The sequence below is a fragment of the Apostichopus japonicus genome, chromosome 3, assembly GCF_037975245.1.
Source record: "Apostichopus japonicus isolate 1M-3 chromosome 3, ASM3797524v1, whole genome shotgun sequence".
NCBI classification, from domain to species: Eukaryota; Metazoa; Echinodermata; class Holothuroidea; order Aspidochirotida; family Stichopodidae; genus Apostichopus; species Apostichopus japonicus.
The window spans coordinates 18,792,213-18,818,712 of NC_092563.1; the positions used below are offsets into that span (position 1 = coordinate 18,792,213).

Sequence of the window (26,500 nt, forward strand, 5' to 3'; positions counted from 1 at the left end):
ATTAGGCCTACGGTATATCTTTGCTTCCGTTGTTGAAGTTTTCCGTCGTATTTCGCAATTGTCGGGATTCAGTGCCAAATAAAAACTTCAGATTTGGATGTAGTTACGTTGTGGAAATGACAAGGCGCCGTTTATGAAAATTAACTGTCACCTAGCTAGATTTTAGTCATAGACCAATCTCAATGCGAATCAACTGTGTAAAATGGCAATGACATTATACTGATGTACGGGAAGTTTTCATGCCCGGAGATTATTCACAAAATTTCACGGACCCTTTATGAACGTATAGCAAAAACATTTAAAATCTAAATTAACAATGTATTACAGGGAACGTCTCAGCTTACGAAGTATACGTAATGTCTTTTAAAGGCATTCCTAAATAAGTTGCGTTCATATATCAATTTCTCAACCAATTAAAAAGTGTATTAAGCATCGATATCACGACGGCTTGGTTTCGAGACGGCAACCCCACAATAGAGTAAAGTATTCAGGGGCGTATCCAGGATTTTCCAATAGGGGGGGGGGGGGCGCCAGGCATGAATGATCGCCGTCCTGGGGGATGGGTCTAAGGGGAGGGGGTGTACAATTTTTGCTTTCAAAGAAGGGCTGAAATGCAAAATGGTGTTATATGCATGGGCGGCGATCCGTACTTCCGAGTGGGGGGGGGGGGGGATATGACCTTATTGACTATCTAAGCGTAGCGCCACCATGAGTTGGCGCGAAGCGTACAAGAAAATTTTGGGATTAACAAACCCTCTAGATGGCCGGAAACGGCACTTCCCGAGGTTTCCAAGCGGCATATACCCAACTTTAAAATAGGGATGTCATGTCTGAAATATCTCATAATCAGGATCCAAAATACTTTTTTTTTAAATTTCGGGTGTTATTTTGGGAAAATTGCCCCTGTCAATCTTGTTTCAGTCGCAACGTTAGAATGTTCGAGAGCTCTGTTATATTATTCGATGAAGAAAATGGCCTCATGCAGGCTATTATAGGCCTATACACATGCAATACACAATTACACATAGTTACATTCCTAGGTACCGATTGCTAGGGCATCCAGGTGAAACGTGTATTAAGCATTACCCTGGTTACATGAGATTCTCAGCTGTTCGAGGGAACATGTACGTGTGTAGGCCTACTATAGGGCCTATATGAATACTATGAGGGTGCATATATGTACTATATCAATACCGTGGGCGCAATAATACATTTTGTTGTTATAGGGCCAATGAAGCCTACAGTCAACTATTTTTGCTTTATAAAGACGCTTTATTTGAAAAGATCGCACTGCGTTTATGGTAGGCGAGAAATGAAGCTAAAAAAGAGCCGTACATTAACGAAGATGCATAAATGTAGGCATGAAAATATTCTTATCCCTGGCATTTGGTGGGGGGGGGGGGTATGGTGCATTACATCCCCTCCACCCATTTTCATGGGGGGATATATCCCCCCTCCACCCAGGATCGCCGCCCATGGCCATATGTGATCCATTTTTCGACCTTAATAATAAGCAACATTTCCAGTAAATATGGACACAAAATGCACAATTTAGTATGGCTGGCATGTCATTTAGTGTTTATAGTGATAATACAAACACAATTACCATCTATGTTTCTAAAACTATTATGCCGCCGAACTTCGCCAGAACCTTTTTTTGGCAAACAAAAAATAAAGCATACGGGAGGGGGGGGGGGGGGTTGAGCGATCACCGACATCTCACATAAAGGTCGTCATCAATTTTTTTTTTTTTTGCTAAACTTTTTTTTTTGTGACGGCCAATAGGGGGGGCGCGCGCCTGTTGCGCCCCCCCTGGATACGCCCCTGGTATTAGCGACTAAGGTTGGCTAGCTACTAACAACAAACATTAGAAATCCCCATCTGGAAGTTTAGATAAAAGAGCATTAAATTACTATAGCCCAATAAACAAACTTTAACAAGTTGTAGGTTAACCCGCTTCATTCCGACTTTCGCGATATTAAAATTCATAAGTTAATGACACAAGACCCCTTCAGAGTTGATCTGCAGAAAACAAATCCACAATACACGTTTATCTGTCATTTTGGTAAAACATATTCGACGAAAAGGCATGGAACTGCAGAGTTGGTTAGGCTTCAATGTGCCATACACTAACGACGGTGGGATAAAATTGGGTTCGTTAACACAACAACGTAAAGGTGAACATTTTAGTGTCAGAATACTAATTCACTTAAGGTGGCCAAACATCACCTAAATTATTTCTTAAGGAATTTCCTACATGACATCAGTCATAATTCGCAAAATATACAACAATATTAGGAGGTTTGAGACAGGTTTGCTGTTATTGCTGCTAGGATTTTTTTGCCAAGATTTTCACTCAACACCAGATGGTGCGAGTGGAATGTTCTTTCAAACTTAGTTTTAAATTGTGTAAAAGATCGCTTTGATTTAGGCAGGGTAATTAATGGAGTAATAGCCATATTTTTTCGCGCACCAATCTGCTGGTAAAAGACAAGGTAAATAATTGCGAAAATGTATATGCCTAGTATATATATAGCGGAGCCATGAAACAGAAGCCTATAACTATCTTCGTAGGTAATATTTGGCAGATGCTTTATATTTAATTGTTTAAGACACTACAGTAGGCCTAGCTGCTTATATATGATTCTGCAACATGTTAATTTACTTTGTTCTTCACTTACTTTGGGTGGAAAGGGTTTAAATTTCATACTGCATAGAAACATAATTCTCCAATGTGAAATTACGTAGCACCATGTAGGCCTATCTGCCTTACCTTTGTTCACAGAAAGTATTGATGATGTCGATCGGTACTATGGAGGAGACTTAAACAACAATCATATTGGCGAGTGAATTTTGCGTTTATTCGAGTAGATTTTCAGTCACCGTGGCTAAAAAGCGTGTACTTTTAATCATATTTGTCGAGGCCTGAGACAAAGCTTGTGGTCTTTGGTAGAGAATACCCTGTATCAGGCGCGTAGCCAGGAATTTGCCAAGGGAGGGGCGAAACTGTAGATTCGGCATTGCAACTTAGCCGTATACGGCTCTGCAAACTATCTAAGCGTAGCGCCACCATAAGTTGGCGCGAAGCGTTCAAGAAAATTTTGGCTGAAAATGTCTCCCAGATCGCTGGAAATGGCACTTCCCAGGCCTTGTAAGTTGCATCTTAGCATTTTCTCATTTGAAAATACTAGCGATATCATAAAGACATTAAAAAAAAATATATGCTCAAGGTGGGGGGGGGGGGGCGGCTGCCCCCGTCGCCCCCCCCCCCTTGGCTACGCGCCTGCCCTGTATGCTGAATACAATAAAAGTTTCTACGCGATCATCAGCTGCCAATGTGAAATATTGTTTGGCATGCATATCTCAATGTCTTTTGCTGGACTTCTTAGATTGAAGTATGTTGTTCGTCCTGCAGTGGCGTAGCCAGGATTTTTTCAGTGGGGGCGCTGGGGGGGGGCTTGAACATTTCCTGGGGGCTTGACCATTTTCTTGTTACTATCTAAGCGGAGCTCTATAGTTGGCGCACAGCGTACCGGAAATTTTTAGCTAACAAGGCCTCCTAGGTCGTTGGAAATGACACTTCCCAGGCCTTCTAAGCTGCTCTAAAGTTTTCTCAACATCCTTTATTTTGAAATCCCATGTTTTGATCTGGTCATCAAATAGTTTAGTGAAATATTAAAAAAAAACAATCTGTTAAGTTACTTTGAAATATTATGACATATCTTTTGGAGTTTGACACCGGCATTGACTTTTTTCGACAAATCTGCAAATTGCGCGTGGAAAATAAAAAAAAAGATTGACTGGGCTTTCAGCCAAGTAACATACTTGAAATGACCGAACTATATGTCAAACTGACATCAAAGATTGCGTCTGAAATATTATGGGTGACAGACTGATTGGCCGGCAGTGGCGGAGCTAGGGGTATTTGTCGGGGGTGTGGCGAGAATGGCCTGTAGGGGCGCTTTCGACACTATCTAAGCGGAGCGCCACCACAGGTTGGCGCGGAGCGTACAGAATTTTTTTGAGTAAAGATATACCCTATATAGATCGCCGGAAATGACCCTTTACGGGCCTTGCTAAGTCGCAGATAAACGAAGAATAAATATGTGTCATCGCCATTTGTGACAAGTCGGAAGTTTATATGGGTGTTGAAAGTACATGCAGCGCTTCATCACAATCCCTGTGGCATCTTTGTTAGTGCTCATGTTTTCGAAAAAATAGATCGAAAACCCCGTACGGTTCTTGGAAAGAGCTTCGTACAACAGAATTAAGTGCCGATAAATTAAATACCACCGCACTTGAGAGCATTTTGTCAGTAAACTACACCAACATATGTGACAAATGTCAATAGGTAGATGAGAGTGCAATAAAAAAGTCAATAATCGCGAATAAGTAAAAAGTGCTAAAAAGCTGAAAAGGGCGCCAGCAGTCCATTTGAGTCTGTCAGGGGGGGGGGGGGGCATCCGCCCTGACTGTTTGGACGCTCCGCCACTGTTGGCCGGTAGTTCCCAGCGATAGTGTTGTCTCCTTTCTTGAAAATTTGGGTTTTTAGCGGTTTTAAGAGCATCAGGGTACGTCCCAGAAGTAAAAACCCGATTGAAAACGTAACAGAGTATCGAGGCAATGACGCGAGCAATGATGTGAGAAACATGCGTATGATGTCATCATTTTTTACCTTTTAACATCTGCTTTGGCATTCAAGTACCTGGAAACCACCTTTTCATAAGAGTATAGTATTGCTCACTAGCTTGTTTGATCAGTTAATGCGCACTGGTTACAAGATACTGATTGGCTATTAGTATTTATTTGTATGTTAGGGATTATGGATATTTTTAAAAAGAGTGACAAAGGCAAAGTTTGCCCGAACAGTCGAACACACAGATTCAGTAGTAAACATTATGCGTGTTGTAGTCTTTTAGAACAGGAATTATATTATTCGACAGTCGTTAACATGAGTTTTCAGTACAGTGCGACTACACAAGTTCTCGGCCTATGCGCTATGTCACGTCAGGGTTTTCAGCAACTATATAGCCTACTGCCGGTCCGCGGTCGAAGGGTCGTTCATGAGTGGTCATCATGGAGATTCGAGACCATTCAGACCAATGATATATTTTTCGCACATGTTATTTTTTTTCGACACCCAAAATCCCAGTGGGGGCGACTGGGGGCGAAAAGTTTCACGGGGGCTGTCGCCCCTACGCCCCCGTAGCTACGCCACTGTCGTCCTGGCTATACGCTACAGCCTAGTGTGTCACTTGACATTCATATTAGATTATTCTTGAAGCCTCATCGAAACTAGAATGCAGTTTTGCTGTCTGTTTTTGGCTTCAAGTCTTTCGATCGTTACTCATGCCCTCGAAGTCAACACGCTTTAGTTAGGAACGAGCGTGCTTACTGTTTCGTAGAACCGAATGACACATTTCCGGTCAAATAGAGCATTAATTTTCCATGGAACGTTTTCGATATTCGTTAATACTTAAAATACTGATTCATTTGACAAATTGTTAACTTATATGTCATACAGTTTCATCATCATTTCTATTTGGTGGGGAGGGGGGCAATCATTTGTTGACTCCCTGTTAATTCAGATGTTACCAGCAAGTGTTGGCTAACGTGTATACGTGAATGTTATTGGTTACCCGTTACATCATCGTTACATCAAATTCCTATAGTTTCGCCTTATAAATCAAATTTGATTAAATCAAATTTGATTAAAATGGGAACAATTATTACCAACACAACTGAAAAAAAGTGCGCATTAGACGATGGGGAACAATCGATTATGGCGATTTAATATATTTTTTAATAATTAATAGTGACAACATTTGGTCATGTATCTATTGCAACGAAATTAAAAGATTTGGGACTTCGGCACATGAGTCTAACAAGCATAGGCGTACGAGGTGGGGGGGGGGCAAGGGGCAGACTCCCCCCCCAAATTTTCAGAGGACAAGAAATTCGGGCAAAAGTCCTGAAAAAATCGGGCAGCCTAAGAGGAGAATTTTTGTTTGTTTTTTCTCCTCTTAGGCTGCCCGAATTTTTCAGGACTTTTGCCCGAATTTCTTGTCCTCTGGAAATTTTTGGGGAAGTGTAAATTTCTAAAACGTAAGATTATAAAATAAAGAATGTTTAGATGCAACTTGCAAGGCCTCAGAAGTGCTGTTTCCGGCAATCTGAGAGGCATTGTTTGCCCAAAAATTTCCTGTACGCTTCGCGCCAACCGATGGTGGCGCTCCGCTTAGATAGTGTCACGGGAACTTTCTACGTCATTGACGGTCACATATATAAATAGATTCCTACGGAAGCGTAGAAGAGACATTGCATTGACGAGTTACCAACTTGACAAAACGACAATTACCTGCAAATTGAAGAGTTGACGAGATGGTAACGTGACAAAATTCAGAAAATTGACGTTTTGACGAGATAACGGATCTCGTCAATGCATCAATTTTCTGCAAATTGACGAGTTGCACACTTGTATGTATGTATGTGTGTATGTATGTATATTAGATCCTCCTGCAAGCAGGAACTCGCGAAGAAGCCTAATTGGCTTATCAAAGCCGCAAGCTGACCGAAGTCAGTCTCTCACATTCATATTTAACGTCCATGATTTTGAATTGTTAATTGTCATTTTGTCAACAACTCTGTAACTGGACGGCATACATTAATCTGGGAGTGACTCGAACCGGGGACCTTATGATTGAAAGGCACCGGTGTTAACCGGTAACTTACTACCATCTCGACAAGATGACAAAATTCAGAAAATTGACGAGTTGACGAGATAACGGATCTCGTCAATGCTTCAATTTTCTGCAAATTGACGAGTTGCACACTTACTACGTATACCATCTCGACAAGATGACAAAATTCCAAAAATTGTTGCATTGACGAGATCCGTTATCTCGTCAACTCGTCAATTTTCTGAATTTTGTCATCTTGTCGAGATGGTAGTAAGTGTGCAACTCGTCAACTTGCAGAAAATTATTTTCTGAATTTTGTCACGTTACCATCTCGTCAATTCGTCAATATTTGCAGATAATTGTCGTTTTGTCAAGTTGGTAACTCGTCGATGCAATGTCCCGTCTACGCTTCCGTAGATTCCTAATCAATTTTTATGTTTACACTACACTACGGTACTACCATTACCAACTTTCCCTTTCACATTCATACACCAAACCATTGCTCATACTACTACTACTACCTCATAGCCAAGGCCTGTGAAACTTAAAGAAAACAAAACTTGTCAAAGGTAAGTTCATTTTGAAAGACTTGGTGAACTGATTAACATTCTGAGGTATCTTCCAAAAGCGATTCTGAGAAATTTCAAGCGGATTTGGATAAGATTTTTTCCTGGTCTCAGGGGTGGCAAATGCTTTTTAATATTGATAAATATAGGGTAATGCACATTGGTAGTAGTAACCAAAAGTTTACATACAATCTTAATGGTGTGGAGTTACAGGAGGTCTCTGTTGAAAGAGACTTAGGTATCTACATTGACTCATCTCTGCAAACTTCTAAACATTGTCTTGAACCTGCTAAAAGAGGTAATAGGGTTTTAGGTATGATCAAGAGGAACTTCAGTTTTCTGAAAGAGGACATCGTAGTTACAGTAGGTTTTATAAGCAGTTGGTTCTAAGGCCTCATCTGGAGTCTGCTGTGCAGGATTGGAACCCTTATTTTGCTAAGGATAAGGAAGTACTTGAAAAGGTCCAGAGGAGGGCTACTAGGATGATTAGTTCCTTAAAGAGGGTTCCTTATTATAGGCGGTTACAACTGTTGAATCTCACCACACTGGAGCTTAGGATGTTACGTGGGGACTTGATCCAGGTTTTCAAGATTGTGTATGGTTTCGACAATTTATCCTTTACCGACTTTTTCATGTTTGCTAACAGTAGTTGTACTAGAGGTCATTGTCTTGAACTCCAAAAGTCGCATAGTAGGATTAATATTCGGCATAACTTTTTTTCTAATAGGGTTGTGAATGAGTGGAATGGTTTGCCTGAGAAAGTTGTACTTGCAAGTAGTGTCAATGGGTTTAAGAATGCTTTGGACAAGCACTTTAAGCGTTGTAATCGGGTCTGAGTGTTTGTGTCTTCAGTTTTTTTTTCTCTCTCTATAGGGTCCTTGATGGGGACTTAAGTGTCCATCCTGATCCTTTTTTCTACTAAACTAAACTAACAGCGAAAACGACAGTCGAACTTAGTCCACTGACTAGGCTAAGTATATATAGCCTCTACTTCCGCGTAGCCTTTCGAGATTCAAGTAGGCTTGTACTGTCGTACAGTAGGCTTCAACTGGCTAGGCTACATTGTAGTGTCACTGGCAAGTAATTAAGGCCTATACTCATTACTAGTCTATAGGATTGCAAGTTGCAGTAACGGCTTGATGTTATGTGATACCCAATTGACATCGTTTTCGGGTGTAAGCCACAGTTTCACATCTGAAATGGTGTCCCAAATGGTTTAAAAAAAAACAGCCACTGAACGTTAAGTCAATTGCAGTGATCTCTAGCCTAAGTTAACTAACAGTAACACCATGCTCATTACCCCTGTCTGTATTCTGTGCATGTTTTTGTCCCATCTGTTACTGGTACTTGTCATGCAGCCTTTGGAAACGATCCTGCTACTGAAGGATCGAAACGTCAGGCCAACTTATTTTTACACATTCTCCTACATAGGCTCTGTAATAGATAAGCAGTTTGCTAACAGTTTTATTTTATTTTGATTCTAAGTTAACAAAGTTAGGCTTCTGCACCTTTTGTCAAGTTTGTGTAATGCAAACTGGGAAGGCCTATACAAGTTACTAGGTTTGATATAGAACTGGGGGTAGTTCGGACTTGGCCTGCTATGACATACATAGTACACTTCTGCTGCACATCCAAGCAAAATTAATAATTTTGTATTCAATCAATGCTTACATTGAACCTGTTTAAACAAACAGATGGCCAAAAATATGTAAAGTGAAATTATTCAGGGCAGTTTTACAAATTTATTTTGAGGATATTCCTGCAACAGTTTGGAACATTTGTCTGTATTGACTCATTACTGTATGTCTGTGTTATTACTTTAAATTTCAAGTCCATATTTTGTCTATAATATATTTTGGTATCACTTTTTTGTCAGTGTTTGTTCAGTATAGACCCCAAAAATTATGTTCTTTGGTCTTGCTTGGAGTACATATGCTCTATTGTAGACCATGTCAGTATTGCCTCTAAATTTGTGCATGTTAAACATTATTTGGAGGGTAATTTTTGCACCAAATTACTGAGTGGTCCCCAGGTGAAATACCCGGATTTTGCTGAAACCTCACCAGCTTTTTGTATTATACGAGGAAACAAAGTCACAGACAAATTTAGCGCCAAAAGGGTTGCAAAACCCAAGCGGTCCTGCAGTTTATATTGCCCTCTGAAAAATACTGTCACAGAATTTATTTTTTTCCCTTCAAGGGTTTCATGTGAAGTTAAATATTGAGGATAATTAATTATATTTAAAGTATCACGTCTGAAAGTATTTAAAAGTGACCGTAAATTGCTTGTTGAATTTGTGTAACATGACTAACCATTAATTGACTTCCTAGCACTTTTGCAACAATGCTGATGACACAATACCACCATCACATGCAAACTTTATTTTTGGTGGGGGGGGGGGCGGAGCATGCATAAAGAACTGTACGGATGTTAGTATAGTTTTAATCGTTTGTACAATGTATTTATAATTTTATATAATGTTTTATCTTTGATTTTCAGCATTTACTACTGTAGCAGGCCTATCATCATGGTTTGGATAAACAGTGCCAGTCCGTCTTCATCTCGTCTTGCTTGCCTTACCAGAATAACCCTTGTATACATGTTCTCTGGGATGATGCGTGCCCTCTCACAAGGTGAGCACAATTTAAATAAAGCCGCACACTATGTACACTATGAACCAAACTCATAGCAAGACTGTATAGTCTGTACTCTTAATATTTTAACATAGTTGCCTTTACACATTCTTGTCCTCGTTGTACTGGTACTCATACTCACACTGAATTGGAATCAAAGTACTGTATGTGGTCAGTGCAAACATTCAAATTAAGTGCTCATACCGGTTGGTCGTAATTAGAGCCTTATATTTATACTATAAGTTTTCAATTTCGAGTTTCTAACACATTAACATATATTCCAACAGTCCGGAAGTCTAAGATCATGCGAGTCTAAGATCAGTGAGTATAGGATAGAAAGTCGAGGAACAATTCAAAACAAGCCCTCAGGTGAGCTTATAAATAAGTATGAGCCCTCCCTCACATAAGTATTGTAAGTAGGAGAAACAAATATATTCATGACAAATATAAACAAAGATATAATAACAAATATATAAACAAATATATAGCAACAGAGAGAGTAGAAAAGGAAACTAAAAAACAGCACAAAAAGCATAAAATTAAGTAACTAGTGTTTGAAGGTTTCTTGAAGGAACATAATGAATTTCGGTCCAAACTGTAACTAGGAAAAGAATTCCATGGTTTGGCCTATTATAGGGATTGTTGTGCTAATTGTACAGGAAGGTTGAGAAAGAGGGTTGTGGGAACACTGAAATTTAGAATTAAATGATTCATGAATGGAGCCATGAACCCAATAAGATGCAAAAAGTCCAACTTGATTGCATCATCGCCACACGGACAAACACACACAGTCTTAGAACAACCTGTAGAACAAGATACAGAGGGAAATAGTACTAGAAGTAATTTATCAGCAATCTAATGTATTGTATGTATTGCAATCATGTAATGTTTGTAAACATTTTCACATTTTTGTGTTTTTTTTTTATAGGTTTAGAATTCTCATTGTGTGCAATGTTAGTCTCACTAGTGTTGTTTGTAAGGTCATGGAGTCAATTGTTAAAAAGTCTATGGCAGTCACTTCAGCAGTCAGTCTTTGATAAGAGGGTCTCAACATGGCTTTTGTCAAAAGAGGTCTTGTCTCACCTTTTTTCTTGAGTTTATAGAAGATGTAACAAGCTCACTCAATTGACAGAAGTCTGTAGATGTAGTGTTCCTGGATTTCCAGAAGGCCTTTGATAAAGTTCTCCACTTTAGCATCTTTTACTTAGGCTGAAAAGAAAGGGTGTCAATGGGAATTCACTGTCTCGGATCGAGAATTGGCTTGGTAATAGGAAACAGAGGGTGGTATAATTAAAGGCTGTGCTTCTTCTTGGCAGGACGTTACTAGTGGGATTTTGGGTCCCTTGTTGTTTGTTGCCTAGATATAAATGACATTGACAGAGATATTTTGTACTAAGAAGTTTGCTGATGACACCAAATTGTATTCTGAGGTCTCTTCCAAAAGCAATTCTGAGAAATTTCAAACGGATTTGTATAAGATTTTTTCCTGGTCTCAGGGATGGCAAATGCTTTTTAATGTTGATAAATGCAAGGTGATGCATATTGGTACAGTAGTAGTAACCAAAAGTATACCTATAATCTTAATGGTGTGGAGTTACAGGAGGCCTTTAATGAAAGAGACCTACAGTAGGTAACTACATTGACTCATCTCTGCAACCTTCTATTAAAACATTGTCTTGAAGCTACTAAAAGAGCTAATAGGGTTTTAGGTATGATTGAGAGGAACTTCAGTTTCCTGAAAGAGGACATAGTACTGTAGTTAGGCTTTATAAGCAGTTGGTTAGGCCTCATCCTAAAAGAGTGTTCCTTATTATAGGCGGTTACAACTGTTGAATCTCACCACACTGGAGCTTAGGAGGTTACATGGTGACAATTTATCCTTCACTGACTTTTCCATGTTTGCTAATATTTAGTAGTTGTTCCAGAGGTCATTGTCTTAAACTCCAAAAGTCACAAAGTAGGATTAATATTTGGCATAACTTTTTTTCCAATACAGTTGTGAATGAGTGGAACGATTTGTCAGAGAAAGTTGTACTTGCAAGTACTGTACTGCGAATGGGTTTAAGAATGCTTTGGACAAGCACTTTAAGCATTGTAATAGGCTCTGAGTGTTTGTGTCTTCAGTTTGTTTTCTTCTCTCCTATAGGGTCCTTGATGGGGACTTGAGTGTCCCTCCTGATCGTTTTTTTCTACTAAACTAAACTAAACTAATGCATTATTTCCTCTTTGCTCTATGATCCAATTACTGCTGATAATGAGGTTGTATTTTTAATTTCTTCTCTTTTCCTTTAAATACTTACTTTTTATCTTTTTTGTCTTTAGCTGTTGATGTAAGGCTGGTTAACAATGCTGGCATTGAACTCTACTCATATGAGCAGCTTGGATTTGTAGAAGTTTCAGTGACTGGAGAAGAAGCCTATGTTGCTTTGTGCGGATCTGTAGTGGCAAACTTTAAGACAGGTAGCGTCATTTGCAGACAATTGGGATTAGGACCGCCAGTGCTAGCTGAGAACTTGTATGGATCTTCCCAGGGTTCCAGCGAGAGGATGAAATACTTTCTGGCAGAGTCTTGTGATGGGACTGAGTCTTCCCTAGGAGAGTGTTCTTTAAATTTTTTGGAGGCAAACCATGACTGTGGCGTGCTTCAAGTTCAATGTTTACCAGCTAACGCATCAGGTAAGAGTCAGAGGGTTTTTTTTATCAGCAGTTTGAGTGAAATTGTTAGTAATGTTTCTTCTATCTAGCTATGTTTCTATGCTTTGTTTCTATGCTATGCTAGCTACATTTCTATCTATGATTCTATCTACTGTAGCTATTCCTGTTTTCAAGATGTTTACATTTAAAATGTGCTAATGCCATTTAAATGTTTAGGTTAACAGGAGAAGGATATATACTGTGTGTTTCATCTCTTCAGTGCAGGCCTTAATGTTAGCATTAGTTTTAATAACTGAACCAAAACATGTTTTTTTTTTTTAAATATTAACAAAAAGATCACCCATGGTAACATGCAGCACTGTTTGTCCTTGACAGAATTTGTAACACTTTCTGAACGTTTCTTCGTGGGCCATAAAAGTCTTAAAGAGTTCCTGGGAACTGAGAATCTGGCCTAATAGTCTTTGTATAATTAAACTGTATATATTCCTGTCAATTCAAATTCATTCAGCTCTCGAATGGGTCATTTTCTGAAGAAAATTCAAAGTGCCGTAGAACTTCAACCTAGATTTCTGAAATGGTATGTTTTAATGGTCTACAACAATATCAAAATGAAATTTGTGCCTTGAGTTCATTCTTTAAAAATGGTTTTCCATATTTTTAGGTCAGAATGACATAAATAGCAAATTACATTACTGCATGGAAGTTGCATCTGTAGAGATGTTGCAGGTTACAGTATTTCAGATACTGTACTCTATGTACTGTACATCTTGAAAAGGTTTCCGTGGTTACAGATTCCATGGTCTTTATATTCCCCGAAAATTGTCCAAATGCTTGGCTGTACTATTGCTTTTATGTTCAAATGCCATCTCTCTTAGTAGAGTCATAACTTTCCATTCTCACTCACTCACTCACAAAATAAAAATAATAATAATTAGTAAATAATCAGTTTAAACACAAGTCAACATCGATCCATCATATAAATAGACTATGTACTTTTTTGATGTTTTATGATCAATGATTATTTTGTCATAGATTTTGATGTGGCTTTAGTACGGCGCAGTCAAAACAGTATGGAAGGCATACCGTTGGTGTACCTGGATAGGCAGTGGTCTCCAATATGCCACGGTGTCCTCAATGACGCTGTTTGTAACCAGTTGGGTCTCGGAGACGAGGGGGGCTGGAAAGAAGTGCCTTCGTGGGTGGAAGTCTTTGATAACACGCATCGAGAAATTGGCTTCTCCTGCTCATCTACTACAGAATCGCATCTGCGAGAGTGCCAACTGACTGCCATATCCTGCTGTGAATGCACAGGATATTTATCAATTTCATGTCTCGGTGATTACGATGACAGCGGTAACGGTAGTCGAAGAAGAAACTCAGGAGGTGAGTCAGTCAGTAGTCACAGCAGTCAATAGTTGTAGTCAGTACGGCCTCTAAATGTCAGACCGTTTCAAGTTGCCAATAATTTCAAATGTGGCCAGGTTAATCAAAGTTAAACCACACTGATCTGTATCACTCCTGAGTTGATTTTGTTTGTTAATTTTAAAATGAAACATGCTTTGACAGAAACAATGGTAAGGTTTGCTTATATACCATTTAGGTATCATGACATGGTTTAATCCAGCACTGTAGTAATGAGTACCATGGACTTAATTATCTAACAAGGTAACATATTCTGTACCCTCTACCCGACACCACTGGGAGGCCCATCCCATAATCTCACAATACAGTGTATGTGCTGTAGAATATCTTGCTTGGCGAGATCACTTTCGTAGGAGGACCAGAAAAAATTACCAAAATTGAAGAAAAAAAAGTAGGAATTTTCAGTCAAACAGCTGATGTTGGTTTCATTGTTCTCGTTTAGGGTATTCCTACTTCTACGGATTTGTGGGTGTGATAGTCGTCGTGATCATCATAGCGAGGAGGTTCTATATCGCAAAGACTCGTCAAACCAATGGCCGCCTTTGCACCCTGTCAGGTAATGCACGGACATCACGTGTGCGCCGCCCTAGGGATGCAACTTCATCTTCCAACAACGGCCCAAGTATTCCGGCAGCCCAGTATACCAATACGCAACCGTCATTCGGTGCAGAGTACAACACACCTGCTTCGTTTTCAGCGTTTCCACCACCTTATTCAGGCGTTAGCTCCCCAGCTTACCCTCCCGTATCTGAACCTGGTGCACAGACTTCTGCCCTAGCTTACCCTCCCGTATCTGAACCTGGTGCACCGACTTCTGCCCTAGCTTACCCTCCCGTATCTCAACCTGGTGCACAGACTTCTGCCCACGATCAGCAAGTGACCGCCCCAGCTGTAGACCCCAATTTACCAACCTACGAAAAAGCATCGAAGGCTGATGGTCCCAGGTAAACAGAAATGCTTCAGTTTTCTTGTTCAGGGTTAATATTCCGCCTACTGTATACTGCATTCTGTAAAATCTAGTTTTGCTGATTCCGTGCCCTGAGACAAAAGGGAAAAAAGTTCAAAGGTCATTTGAGGTCAACAGAGGGCAATTTTGTAAACACAACTCAAAAAGAACATCTTTATTGAACTGATCGGTATGTAGATCCAGCTTGGTGAGTACAAGAACCCTATCAAAATTGAGTTCAGTTCAGTTTTGTGAAGGGGCACTGAAGGGGTGGAATGTGTCATCATGCAATTAATATTTTCAGAAATATGAAAATGTGGACAATGTGAAATATTTCCTAATGTATATTAATAGTTATGTCTTTCATCATATTATTATCATTGTTATTTTTCTATAATTTATTTTGTGTTAAACCTCATCATTATTGCCCCCAAAATTGTTGCCAAAAAGGTTTAAAAAATACCACTTTGTCTGGAGATTCTGACTTGACAAGTTATTCCAAGACATCGGGGAATCTTGAACTAAAACTTTGGTTGTCCCAACATGGAAAATGCTTTGCGCGTAGCCTTAGAGGGCAGGTTGAAATCTGAGTCAAGTTGACCATGGTCAGACTATCTAGCATATTTTTCTAGCATTAAATTTACTGTCATTGCAATAAAGAGTTTCATATTTTCAGTGATGGGTAGGTTAAACCTTTGTTTAATTTCCATCAATACTAAGCATAATCTATTAACTGATATTATTTAATGTTGGGAGCAGGGGTGTTGGGGGGGGTGGTTCACCTCTGGTCAATGTCAACATGGGTGCAGCTAACCGAAGCTATAATCAACCTTTACCAATTGTGTGTGAAAAAATTGTGACCAAAACATTGCTTCAGTAATCTTATACAAATATTATGATTTTCATTACGAAAAAGTAAGGAGCAAAGCAATTAATAACCTGACCTTTATGTGAACATTAAGGCTTGTTTAAAATAACAGCAAATGATTTTTAAGTTTTTTTTTTTTTTGATCTTTGATGTGAAAATTTCCTTACTTCAACTGATGTTCCAAAACTCAAGAATAAAAAGACATTTTTAAACAATGTGTGGGCTTTACATGAACACCTCATGTAGCGATTATACCTCATTTAATGTAAGCAATATCGATAGAGGCTTTGTAAGTGCTAGAGTATGAAAGGTCATCAGTATTGCCGCCCCCAACCCCCTACCTCCCCCTCCCCCAACAAAATTAAGCAAAAGGATGTTAGAATGTCGAGTAGTGGTATATTCATGGTGGTGTTATTACCATGTTCAAATCATTGTATAGTAATTCATGTACTACTTAAAACTCCGTCATGACATGGAATATTTTTTTACTGTAGTAGTGATCGGGACCAATACTGGTGGCCTTAAAACAGTAGAGGCTTTTAAAGTTATTATTGTTATCATTTCTGGTCACCTGCTGTAGGCAGCCAAATAACCTGTACAGTTGGCATGTGTTTGTATGTATGTGACGCACTAGTTTGTTAACATGTTATCTCAAGATAGGTAACATCTGCAGTTCACATAGTTGGTGTGTTGCTTCCCCAAAGAACCCTATTGTTTTGGGTGGAGGTCAAAGGTCATCTGGGATCAGAATCAGATCCAGAACCTGTCAATCAAAGGAGCTCATTTAAGGTCACAACTTGATATCCTTGTTTACACGATATCTCAAGATAGGACACTTTTATTGGCTCTGGTATTTTACATGTTGCTTCATGCAATGCAATTGGTCGCTCTATACGTAGCTGTGCAAGCAGCTTATACATCCACAAGCTGCTGTTGTATTGGGGAAAAAACTCACAGCTATATGGAGGAAATGTCTTAAAATCATACTTGTTTAAGTTCATTGCCAGGAGTTTATGCTGTAATAAACATAAATGCTCACGGGGTACTAGGCATGATGGTAGAGTTGGCTGTCATAATATTGCTTTTATTAGCTTTTCACCTCCTTGCTTCAGGAAGTGGACCACAGTGCCTGTTGTCTATGATGTCATAATGGGCAGGTGTTTGTCAAAATCTTTAATTTCCTCTCATAATCTGCATTTTTCATGTTATAATGTGAATGTAGCTGCCAATTCTTTTATATATATATTTATCAAAATGCAATATGATTTTATTCTGTGGATGAAATCATGAAACAATTCAGCTCTCTGTTGCAAGATCCCCCCCCCCCCCCAAAATAAAAAATCACAAAATTTGAAAAATTGAAAAATTCATAGATATTTGCATAATGCAGAATGCCATCAGGGTGAATAAAGATGTAGAAAACTTACAGCAATTTTAAGCAATCAACTGCAGCCACTGGAAAATATCCCATTAAATAAGTTTGCCCTGTTTCAGGACCTAACCTCTAACTTTACAATTGATATTGGAGGCAAGGGGAATCATTTAGAACATCTGTTTTATGTAAACTTTCTAATTATTTTTCGAATGAAAGTAAAAACATTTTAGTATCCTATTATTTTTACTTCAACTTTGTTTAGTTTTTCCTATATCAAGTGAAAATGTTTAAAGTTATATTATGCCATCATAATCAGTCTGAGTAGGGTTCGTGTTGTCTCCTAAAGAGTATCTAGCAATCATCAACATTTGTCGGTTTTCACCTTGAGCCAAACCTGTTTTTCCTTTTCATATGCATACAGTTTTTCTGTACAAATTTTTTGATTTTTTTTTAAAACAGTTCTCATGCGACAAAAAGCAGACTGAATGTAGTTGAGTCAAGGAGTGGAATGATTTCACTCCAAAAGCCTTTCAGATTTGATCAATTCTTCACCTAGAGTGTGATGGAATTAAATATGATTTAACATTTTGGGGAAGTGGTTGAAGACAGTTATTTCTATCGTGTATAGACTGTGTCTCCTATCTGTGGATAGGTACAATGTGGAGATGGGGGAGGGGGACGTTGATGAGGAGATGGGGAGGGGGAGTACGATGAAGAGATGGGGAGGGGGAGTACGATGAGAAGATGGGGAAGGGGGAGTATGAAGAGATGGGAGAGTACGATGAGGAGATGGGAGAGGGGAGTACGATGAGGAGATGGGATAGGGGAGTACGATGAGGAGATGGGGAGGGGGAGTACGATGAGAAGATGGGGGAGGGGGAGTATGAAGAGATGGGAGAGTACGATGAGGAGATGGGAGAGGGGAGTACGATGAGGAGATGGGGAGGGGGAGAACGATGAAGAGATGGGGAGGAGGAGTACGATGAGAAGATGGGGGAGGGGGAGTATGATGATGAGAGGGGAGTACGATGAGGAGAGGGAAGAAGGGTAGTACGATGAGGAGATGGGGAGGAGTAGTACGATGAGAAGATGGGGGAGGGGGAAGTTGATGAGGAGATAGGGAAGGGGAGTACAATATGAAGATGGGGAGGGGGAGGGGTAGGTTGATGAGGAGATGAGGGAAGGGAGTACAACAAGGAGATGGGGGAGGGTGAGTACGATGAGGATATGGGCAAGGGGGAAGTTGATGAGGAGATGGGGAGGGGAAGTTGATGAGGAGATGGGGGAGGGGAGTACGATGCGGATATGGGGGAGGGGAGTACAAAGAGGAGATTGGGGAGGGGAGTACGATTAGGAGATGGGCGAGGGGAGTACGATTTGGAGATGGGGGTGGGGGAGTACGATGAGATGTGCAAGGGGGGAGGAGATGGGGGAGGGGGAGTACCATGAGGAGATGAGAGATGTGGTAGGGTGAGTTGTTCATGACAATTGTCTAGCCCGATGGTTTGGTTTGTGTGTCCTTCAAACAAATCACAACAATTTTGCCCATCGTAAATTGTCGAAATGATTGCATTGACATATTTCAAATGAATATAGGCCTATTGATGTAAACAACGGCAAAAGTATTTAACTTAACATTTTTTCCTGGCATCTAGTAACTCTTTAATATTTATGTACATATTTTCAACAATCTTTTAGACCTGTATCTTTCATGTCTACACTTCTGAAAATATATTCAATGAGGAATGTGTATTTGGGGTTTTAATAGCTTTTTACTGGAATCTGGTGGACTTATGGATGATTAAACTTATTTTTGTATTTTAAAAGACTAATATCTATTTGTTTTTGTTTCATTTATTGAATTAATGTTTCTAAATCGATATACATCATGGATTTTGCAAGGTTTATATCTTCTAATATCTTTAATATTATTTGTCCATCAATATATATCAGACATGTAATGTCACTCTCTTATTTCCTCACTTCTCTTCGTTCTGTCTCCTCTTTTGCTCGGCCCGTGTTGGTGGAGAGATGGGAGGATGGGTCCATCAGTTGCATGCTCAAACGGGTGTGGCAGGGGTGCCCCACCACCAACGTCTGTTTGGAGAAAGGAACGGTCATTCGGGGATTTGTTTACAATTCAATAATATTTATTAGCACGACCTTGCTCTTATACCTAGTTATAGACCAACGTTATAATTCAAACATGCCACAGAATGCACCATTTGACATTTAATTTTAGGCTTTGGCCGGGAGGTCCTCGTGACACCCCCTGCAACACAAAATGGGGGTCTGCTTTACCGACCGATGACCAATCCCGTGCTTTCTAAAATCCTTGATCAAGCTCTGGTCCTTCCTTAAAGGTCGATGCCCCTATACCATGATCAATTGGAGGACATTTAGAACACCCATCCCACCTTTGAAATCCTGTGAACGCCACTGAGAGGCTCAGTGATCCAACTGGGGTGGGTGGGGGGCTTTAAACAATCAACGCATTTGGCGCCTCGGACGAAACTAGCCACTTCTATAGCCAAGGGCGTAGGAACCGGGGGGCTGGGGGGCGCCAGCCCCCCCAGTGAAAAATATGGGGGGGGGGGCGGAAGTATCGTTCCGCCCCCCCCGCTCCGCAAGTCAGAAAACCCCTCTTTCATTTCCAAATGAGAAAAAAATCTCATTTGAAGCACCAAATTGCATCTAAGGCCAGGTGAAAATGCAAAATTCTTTACAAAATGGAGTGGGTGTTGAAGTGTGCTATATTTCACCAAATTGCATCTGAGGCCACCTGGAAATGCAAAAAAATTCCAAAAGGGAGGGGGAACCCCCTCCCCTTAGACCCCTCCCCCAGGCCGGCCATCAGTCTTCAGCCCCCCCACTCAAAAGTACCTTCCTACGCCACTGTCTATAGCGACAAGAGGAAATTGGCACATACACTTTACAAAACGAAACACAATGGTTATTCTTTTCTTCTTTAAAAAAACAAACATTCTGCATGATTTACACAAGACAGGCTATGTGACTACTTAGGGAGGGAGGAGGGGCATGCTGATTTCCTTGAACTACGCCGAGCCTTCTTTTTTTCGCTTTTTGGGGAGTTTGACCTGGTTAGCGTGATCAGTTCTCTTCTTTGCTTTGATCTCAAGCAACATTGCAACTTTACTAAAGTGAATGTTATTGTTTAGCCTATGCTATATATTATAAATAAACCTCTATCACTATCTCCGCCCTCCCGTTCCTCCTATATAACTTGATTGATTGGTTCATTCGTCTCCACGCCCTCCCACCTTACCCCCGCAATATTCCACTATAGCCTATGGGCCTCTCATCAACCTACAAATTCCTCCAAAAATTGCCACAATTAAATTCTGTTATTTAAAGAGAAAAGCACTTTTAAGACGAATAGGCTATAAAAAAAATCGACTACACTGACTAACAAAGTTTGTTTTTGTTTCAAGAGTTACCTAACTTCTGATTACGGTAGCTAGATAGCAACAACTAACTTTGAACTAAATCGTAAACCAGGCACCTTCACGGTTTGCACTAACTTGTACATAAATAGAAAGGCCTCTCTATGAACAAAACTCTATCATCACGTAGCCTGTGATGTAATGTATTGATCTATCCAGCCGTGTACCTATATATAGTAAAACGTCTTCTGAAATACCATCCCGCGTAACGCATATAGGCCTACCGAGTTTCTCCATCATGATGAACCCAATTGTTTTAATAATTGTATTTCTTTCGGCTGCCTACTCACAGTTTGATACCAACATGGCTGTTGACAGACAAACCATGGTTCACATGTTTTGCTGGACCTGGTCTGACATTGCTCAAGAATGTGAAACGTAAGACTAACTTTAAGTGGTCTAAGTAGTTAGAAGTCAAACCCTCGCTTCAAATAAGGTCTGACGTTGCTCAAGAATGTGAAAGGTAAGACTAACTTTATAATTGGTCTAAATAGTTAAAAGTCAAACCCTCGCTTCAAATAATTTTTTTTTTATGAATGGTCGATGGGGCAGTGAAGTACAATACGCGAGGTCCATACGGTGCATGGTTCTTAACAGTTTGACCCATTTCAGACAATGTACCATGGACCGGCCTTCAGAAGCACGTCCTCTGTTGCGCATTGCATATTCCATGTGAGAGTAAAACTTTGTATGCGTCGAATGTCGTGGGGTCATTGACGTCGACTCCCATGTACGGGTGTCTTCAGGCGCGTAGCCAGGGAGGGGGGGCCGAAGGGGGCAGCCGCCCCCCTTGAGCATATATATATATATTTTTAAATGTTTTTATGATATCGCTAGTATTTTCAAAAGAGAAAAAGCTAAGATGCAACTTACAAGGCCTGGGAAGTGCCTTTTCTAGCGATCTGGGAGGCATTTTCAGCAAAAATTTTCTTGTACGCTTCGCGCCAATTACGGTGGCGCTACGCCTAGATAGTTTGCAATGCCGAATCTACAGTTTCGCCCCTCCCTTGGCAAATTCCTGGCCACGCGCCTGAGTGTCTTCCCCCTGCACCACCCCACAGAAAAATTATTAAAAAAAATCATAAAATGGTGCAAATATACTTCATAATTTAGGCAGGGAGCTGAGCCTTTACTGGAGGGCCAGAGATAAACCAAGGATCTTATAAATGAGGGGGGGGGGGAGGGATTTCTGCTTTGGTGTCATTGAAACTGTTTCCTATCAATCAAAGGGGGTATGGGGTCCCCGTTAAAATATCAAGTTCCCCCTTTTGCCAAGAAGTACTCTTTTCCATTCTATGAAAGAGCCCTTTTGTTGAAAAAATGTAAATAAAAAGATTTCCATTTGTTGCTACCTTAAATGAAAAGTTAATTACAAAAGTGCCCGTATGGAGAAATAACATTTAAATACTGGAATGTTTGATGCAGAGTGTACAGAGGATTCATTTTATCGGAAAGTTTTGAAGTGACTTTGTGGTTTGCCTCTCAAAGAGGGGGAGATGTTTTTTTACTTGATCGGTTATCCAGAAGCTATCTGAAGAAGATCTTGCTGATCGAAGCGTCAGGTCCTTTAACTCTCGTTTCTTTTATCATATACAAAGTTACCTAGGTCCAAACGGATTCGGAGGGGTACAGGTATCTCCACCGAACGACCACGCCATTATATCTGATCCTTTCCGACCATGGTGGGAGCGCTACCAAGTAGTCGGGTACAATTTGACTAGCCGAAGTGGTGACGACGATGCATTCAGGGACATGGTGCATAGATGTAATAACGCCAATGTGAGAATCTACGTGGACGCTGTCGTAAACCACATGGCATTCTTTGGTAAGGAGTTGTTGTTACATCTGTTAGTCGCTTAACTGAATCTGTAGATTCTGTAGATTCTGCATTGCAACTGTAGATTCGGCATTGCAACTTAGCCGTATACGGCTCTGCAAACTATCTAAGCGTAGCGCCACCATGCATGAGTTGGCGCGAAGCGTTCAAGAAAATTTTGGCTGAAAATGCCTCCCAGATCGCTGGAAATTTCACTTCCCAGGCCTTGTAAGTTGCATCTTAGCATTTTCTCATTTGAAAATACTAGCGATATCATAAAAACATTAAAAAAATATGCTCAAGGGGGGGGGGGGGCGGCTGCCCTTCGCCCCCCCCCCCTTGGCTACGCGCCTGCCCTGTATGCCATGAATACAATAAAAGTTTCTACGCGATCATCAGCTGCCAATGTGAAATATTGTTTGGCATGCATATCTCAATGTCTTTGCTGGACTTCTTAGATTGAAGTAGGCCTATGCTGTTCGTCCTGCAGTGGCGTATAGCCAGGATTTTTTCAGTGGGGGGGCGCTGGGGGGGGCTTGAACATTTCCTGGGGGCTTGACCATTTTCTTGTTACTATCTAAGCGGAGCGCTATAGTTGGCGCCGGCGTACCGGAAATTTTTTTGCTAAAAAGGCCTCCTAGATCGTTGGAAATGACACTTCCCAGGCCTTCTAAGCTGCTCTAAAGTTTTCTCAACATCCTTTATTTTGAGATCCCATGCTTTGATCTGGTCATCAAATAGTTTAGTGAAATATTAAAAAAAAACAATCTGTTAAGTTACTTTGAAATATCATGACATATCTTTTGTGAGTTTGACACCGGCATTGACTTTTTTGACAAATGTGCAAATTGCGCGTGGAAAATAAAGAAAGATTGACTGGGCTTTCAGCCAAGTAACATACTGAAATGACCGAACTATATGTCAAACTGACATCAAAGATTGCGTCTGAAATATTATTATAGGGTGACAGACTGATTGGCCGGCAGTGGTGGAGCTAGGGGTATTGGTCAGGGGGGGGGGCGAGAATGGCCTGTAGGGGCGCTTTCGACACTATATAAGCGGAGCGCCAACACAGGTTGGCGCGGAGCGTACAGAATTTTTTTGAGTAAAGATATTCCCTATAGATCGCCGGAAATGACCCTTTCCGGGCCTTGCTAAGTTGCAGATAAACGAAGAATAAATATGTGTCATCGCTATTTGTGACAAGTCGGAAGTTTATGGGTGCTGAAAGTACAGGCGCTTTATCACAATCCCTGTGGAATCTTTGTGAGTGCTCATGTTTTCGAAAAAAATAGATTGAAAACCCCGTATAGTTCTTAGAAAGAGTTTCGTACAACAGAATTAAGTGCCGATAAATTAAATACCGCAGTACGTTTGAGCATTTTGTCAGTAAACTACACCAACAAAATGTGACAAATGTCAATAAGTAGATGAGAGTGCAATAAAAAAGTCAATAATCTCGAATAAGTGAAAAGTGCTAAAAAGCTGAAAAGGGCGCCAGCAGTCCATTTGAGTCCATCGGGGGGGGGGGGGGGCATCCGCTCCTGACTGTTTGGACGCTCCGCCACTGTTGGTCGGTAGTTCTCAGCGATAGTGTTGTCTCTTTTCTTGAAAATTTGGTTTTTAGCGGTTTTAAGAGCATCAGGGAACGTCCCGGAAGTAAAAACCCGATTGAAAATGTAACAGGGTATCGAGTCAATGACGCGAGCAATGATGTGAGAAACATGTGTATGATGTCAGCATTTTTACCTTTTAACATCTTCTTTGGTTTTTCAAGTACATGGAAACCACCTTTCTATATAAGGGTATAGTATTGCCCACTAGCTTGTTTGATCAGTTAATGCGCACTGGTTACAAGATACTGATTGGCTGTTTGTAGTAGTATTTATTTGTATGTTAGGGATTATGGATATTTAAAAAAAATAGTGACAAAGGCAAAGTTTGCCCGAACAGTCGAACACACGGATTCAGTAGTAAATATTATGAGTGATGTAGTCTTTTAGAGCAGGAATTATATTATTCGACGGTCGTAAACATGCGTTTTCAGTACAGTGCGACTACACATGTAGACTTCTCGGCCTATGCGCTATGTCACGTCAGGTTTTCAGCAACTATAGAGCCTACTGCCGGTCCGCGGTCGAAGGGTCGTCCATGAGTGGTCATCATGGAGATTCGAGACCATTCAGACCAATGATATATTTTTCACACATGTAATTTATTTTGTCGACACCCAAAAACCTAGTGGGGGCTAGGAGGCGATTAGCTTTCATGGGGAGGGGGCTGTCGCCCCACGTCCCCCGTAGCTACGCCACTGTCGCCCTGGCTATACCCAGCAACCTAGTGTGTCACGTGACATTCGTATTAGAATGCAGTTTTGCTGTCTGGTTTGTGTTACAAGTCTTTCGATCGTTACTCATGCCCTCGAAGTCTACACGCTATAGTTAGGAACGAGTGTGTTTACTGTTTCGTAGACCCGAATGACACATTTCCGGTCAAATAGAGCATTAATTTTCCATGGAACGTTTTCGATATTCGTTAGCAGGGGCGGATCCAGGATTTTGAGAAAGGGAGGGGGGCCGACATCCCGATGGTAGCACTTTCGTGATCTGCGTCCTGGGGGAGGGGTCTAGGGGGAGGGGTTGTCCCCCTCCCCCTTGGAAATTTTTGGTTAATTGTGAGTGCTTAGATGCAAAATGGTGAAACATTTCGCCAAAAACTAGAAAAACCAGAAACGTTGCAGACACGCTTTTTTGTGCACATATTTTTTCTCGATAGACACATATTTAACAACGCTCAACAGTGCATGTACAATGGATACACTATTATTGCGTCGATTCGTTTTTTTTTTTGCGCGAAAATTATGACACCAGATTCACCCCAAGAAAAAACATAAAACAAGATATATTCAATGAGATAATTATGATATACTTATTAATGAAAGGGGGTGTAGGCGGTTTTACACTATCTAACGCAACGTAGTCGCCAAGAACCTGAAATATTTTTAAGGGAGGGCCCGATAATAAGCGGAAACGGATCACCGACCGAAAAAATATCGGAATTTGTGGACTATTTCTTGCTTCCTATTGTATTAAAATAAAGCACCTATGTGAAAGACACAAATCACATTCTGAAAATTGTGGAAGCCACCCCGTTACCAAAAGCAGTAGTACTTGCTACACTCTATGTCGTCTCCATGTATACCAATACTCCCCAAGAGGAGGCATTAGATATATGTCAAGAAGTCTATGAAAAGGCGGAAAAAAGCGAATATGGAATAAATAAAATATCTTCCATATCCATGCGCAAACTAATTGAACTTATTTTTAACAAGAAACTGTTTCGAGTTCAATAACCAATTCTATCTACAAAAGATCGGTTGCGCCATGGGTAGCCAAGCCTCTCCGGAAATCTGTGATATCGTCATGCATAGACTGGAAAACCAGATTTTACCGACAGATAATAAAATCTTAAAATGGCTCCGCTATAGAGATGAAATTCTATTGCTTTACGACGGTTCACCTCAGGAACTTGAACAATTCACCGCTTCTTAAAGTTTACGGTAGAAATATTACACACCGAGGTAACATACCTAGATTTGAAAATCTTCAAAGGTCCAAGGTTTGAAACCAATGGGTTATTAGACACCAAAGTCTACACCAAACCCACGGAAACCTTAAATACCTCGACAGAAACTCTGCACACCCACTTGCCACTTTTAAAGACTTCATTAAAGGGGAAGTCTTACGATACGCACGTCTATGTAACAATGAGACTGATTTCTTACAGAAAAAGAATGCGTTCACAGAGAAACTGTTACTCCGTAACTATAAGAAAGAGGAAATTGCCTCAGCCACGAAAGGCATAAAATTTTAAAACCGTGGGCAATACCCCACTACCAAACCTAAACAAAAGGAACCACCAATGGTGTTCAAGCTTACCTATACACCCCATATCAAAACCACGCATTTGAATTTTTTTAGTTTTGAAACATTGGCACTTAATCTCGCAACACGCGGACAGGGGCGTAGCGAAGGTTTTTTATTGGGGGGGGGGGGGGGTATGGAGGATTTGATTT

The 26,500-nt window shown here is 40.5% G+C and overlaps 3 protein-coding genes and 1 long non-coding RNA gene across 5 annotated transcripts in view; 2 read left to right on the forward strand and 2 right to left on the reverse strand.

Moving 5' to 3' along the window:
• LOC139965340 (uncharacterized) overlaps positions 1-26,500 on the reverse strand; it is a 146,409-nt gene that overhangs the window by 110,371 nt on the left and 9,538 nt on the right. The gene's annotated exons all lie outside the window — the stretch shown is intronic.
• On the forward strand, positions 7,130-17,096 carry LOC139965333 (uncharacterized). Its single transcript, XM_071967580.1, has 5 exons — positions 7,130-7,249; positions 9,746-9,879; positions 12,202-12,555; positions 13,567-13,917; positions 14,399-17,096. Exons 2-5 carry the CDS (start codon positions 9,774-9,776, stop codon positions 14,902-14,904), a joined length of 1,317 nt encoding a protein of 438 aa, XP_071823681.1. The 5' UTR covers positions 7,130-7,249; positions 9,746-9,773; the 3' UTR covers positions 14,905-17,096.
• Positions 17,049-19,203, reverse strand: LOC139958494 (uncharacterized). The gene is made up of 2 exons (XM_071955596.1): positions 19,129-19,203; positions 17,049-18,743 (listed from the first exon to the last, which is right to left on the reverse strand). The coding sequence occupies exons 1-2, from the start codon at positions 19,201-19,203 to the stop codon at positions 17,784-17,786; spliced, it is 1,035 nt and encodes a 344-aa protein (XP_071811697.1). The 3' UTR covers positions 17,049-17,783.
• LOC139965330 (alpha-amylase 4N-like) overlaps positions 20,663-26,500 on the forward strand; it is a 37,683-nt gene continuing 31,845 nt past the window's right edge. The window contains exons 1-3 of one of the 2 annotated variants that reach the window (XM_071967577.1): positions 20,663-20,960; positions 21,046-21,072; positions 22,208-22,434. In XM_071967577.1, coding sequence (XP_071823678.1) covers positions 20,848-20,960; positions 21,046-21,072; positions 22,208-22,434 — 367 coding nt within the window. In that variant the 5' untranslated portion in view covers positions 20,663-20,847. Of the gene's footprint in view, positions 20,988-21,045; positions 21,073-22,207; positions 22,435-26,500 lie in introns of both variants that reach the window. The other variant, XM_071967576.1, reaches the window with a different exon arrangement.

Excerpts from the sequence above, each read along its gene's own strand:
- LOC139965333 (XM_071967580.1), top strand. The coding sequence starts at position 9,774 with ATGGTTTGGATAAACAGTGCCAGTCCGTCTTCATCTCGTCTTGCTTGC. Across the intron at positions 9,880-12,201 it reads GATGCGTGCCCTCTCACAAG|CTGTTGATGTAAGGCTGGTT; the intron begins GTGAGCACAATT and ends TTTTGTCTTTAG. Across the intron at positions 12,556-13,566 it reads TTTACCAGCTAACGCATCAG|ATTTTGATGTGGCTTTAGTA; the intron begins GTAAGAGTCAGA and ends ATTTTGTCATAG.
- LOC139958494 (XM_071955596.1), bottom strand. The coding sequence starts at position 19,203 with ATGCAACTGATGGACCCATCCTCCCATCTCTCCACCAACACGGGCCGA. Across the intron at positions 18,744-19,128 it reads AGGAGACAGAACGAAGAGAA|GCCTATATTCATTTGAAATA; the intron begins GTGAGGAAATAA and ends TTACATCAATAG.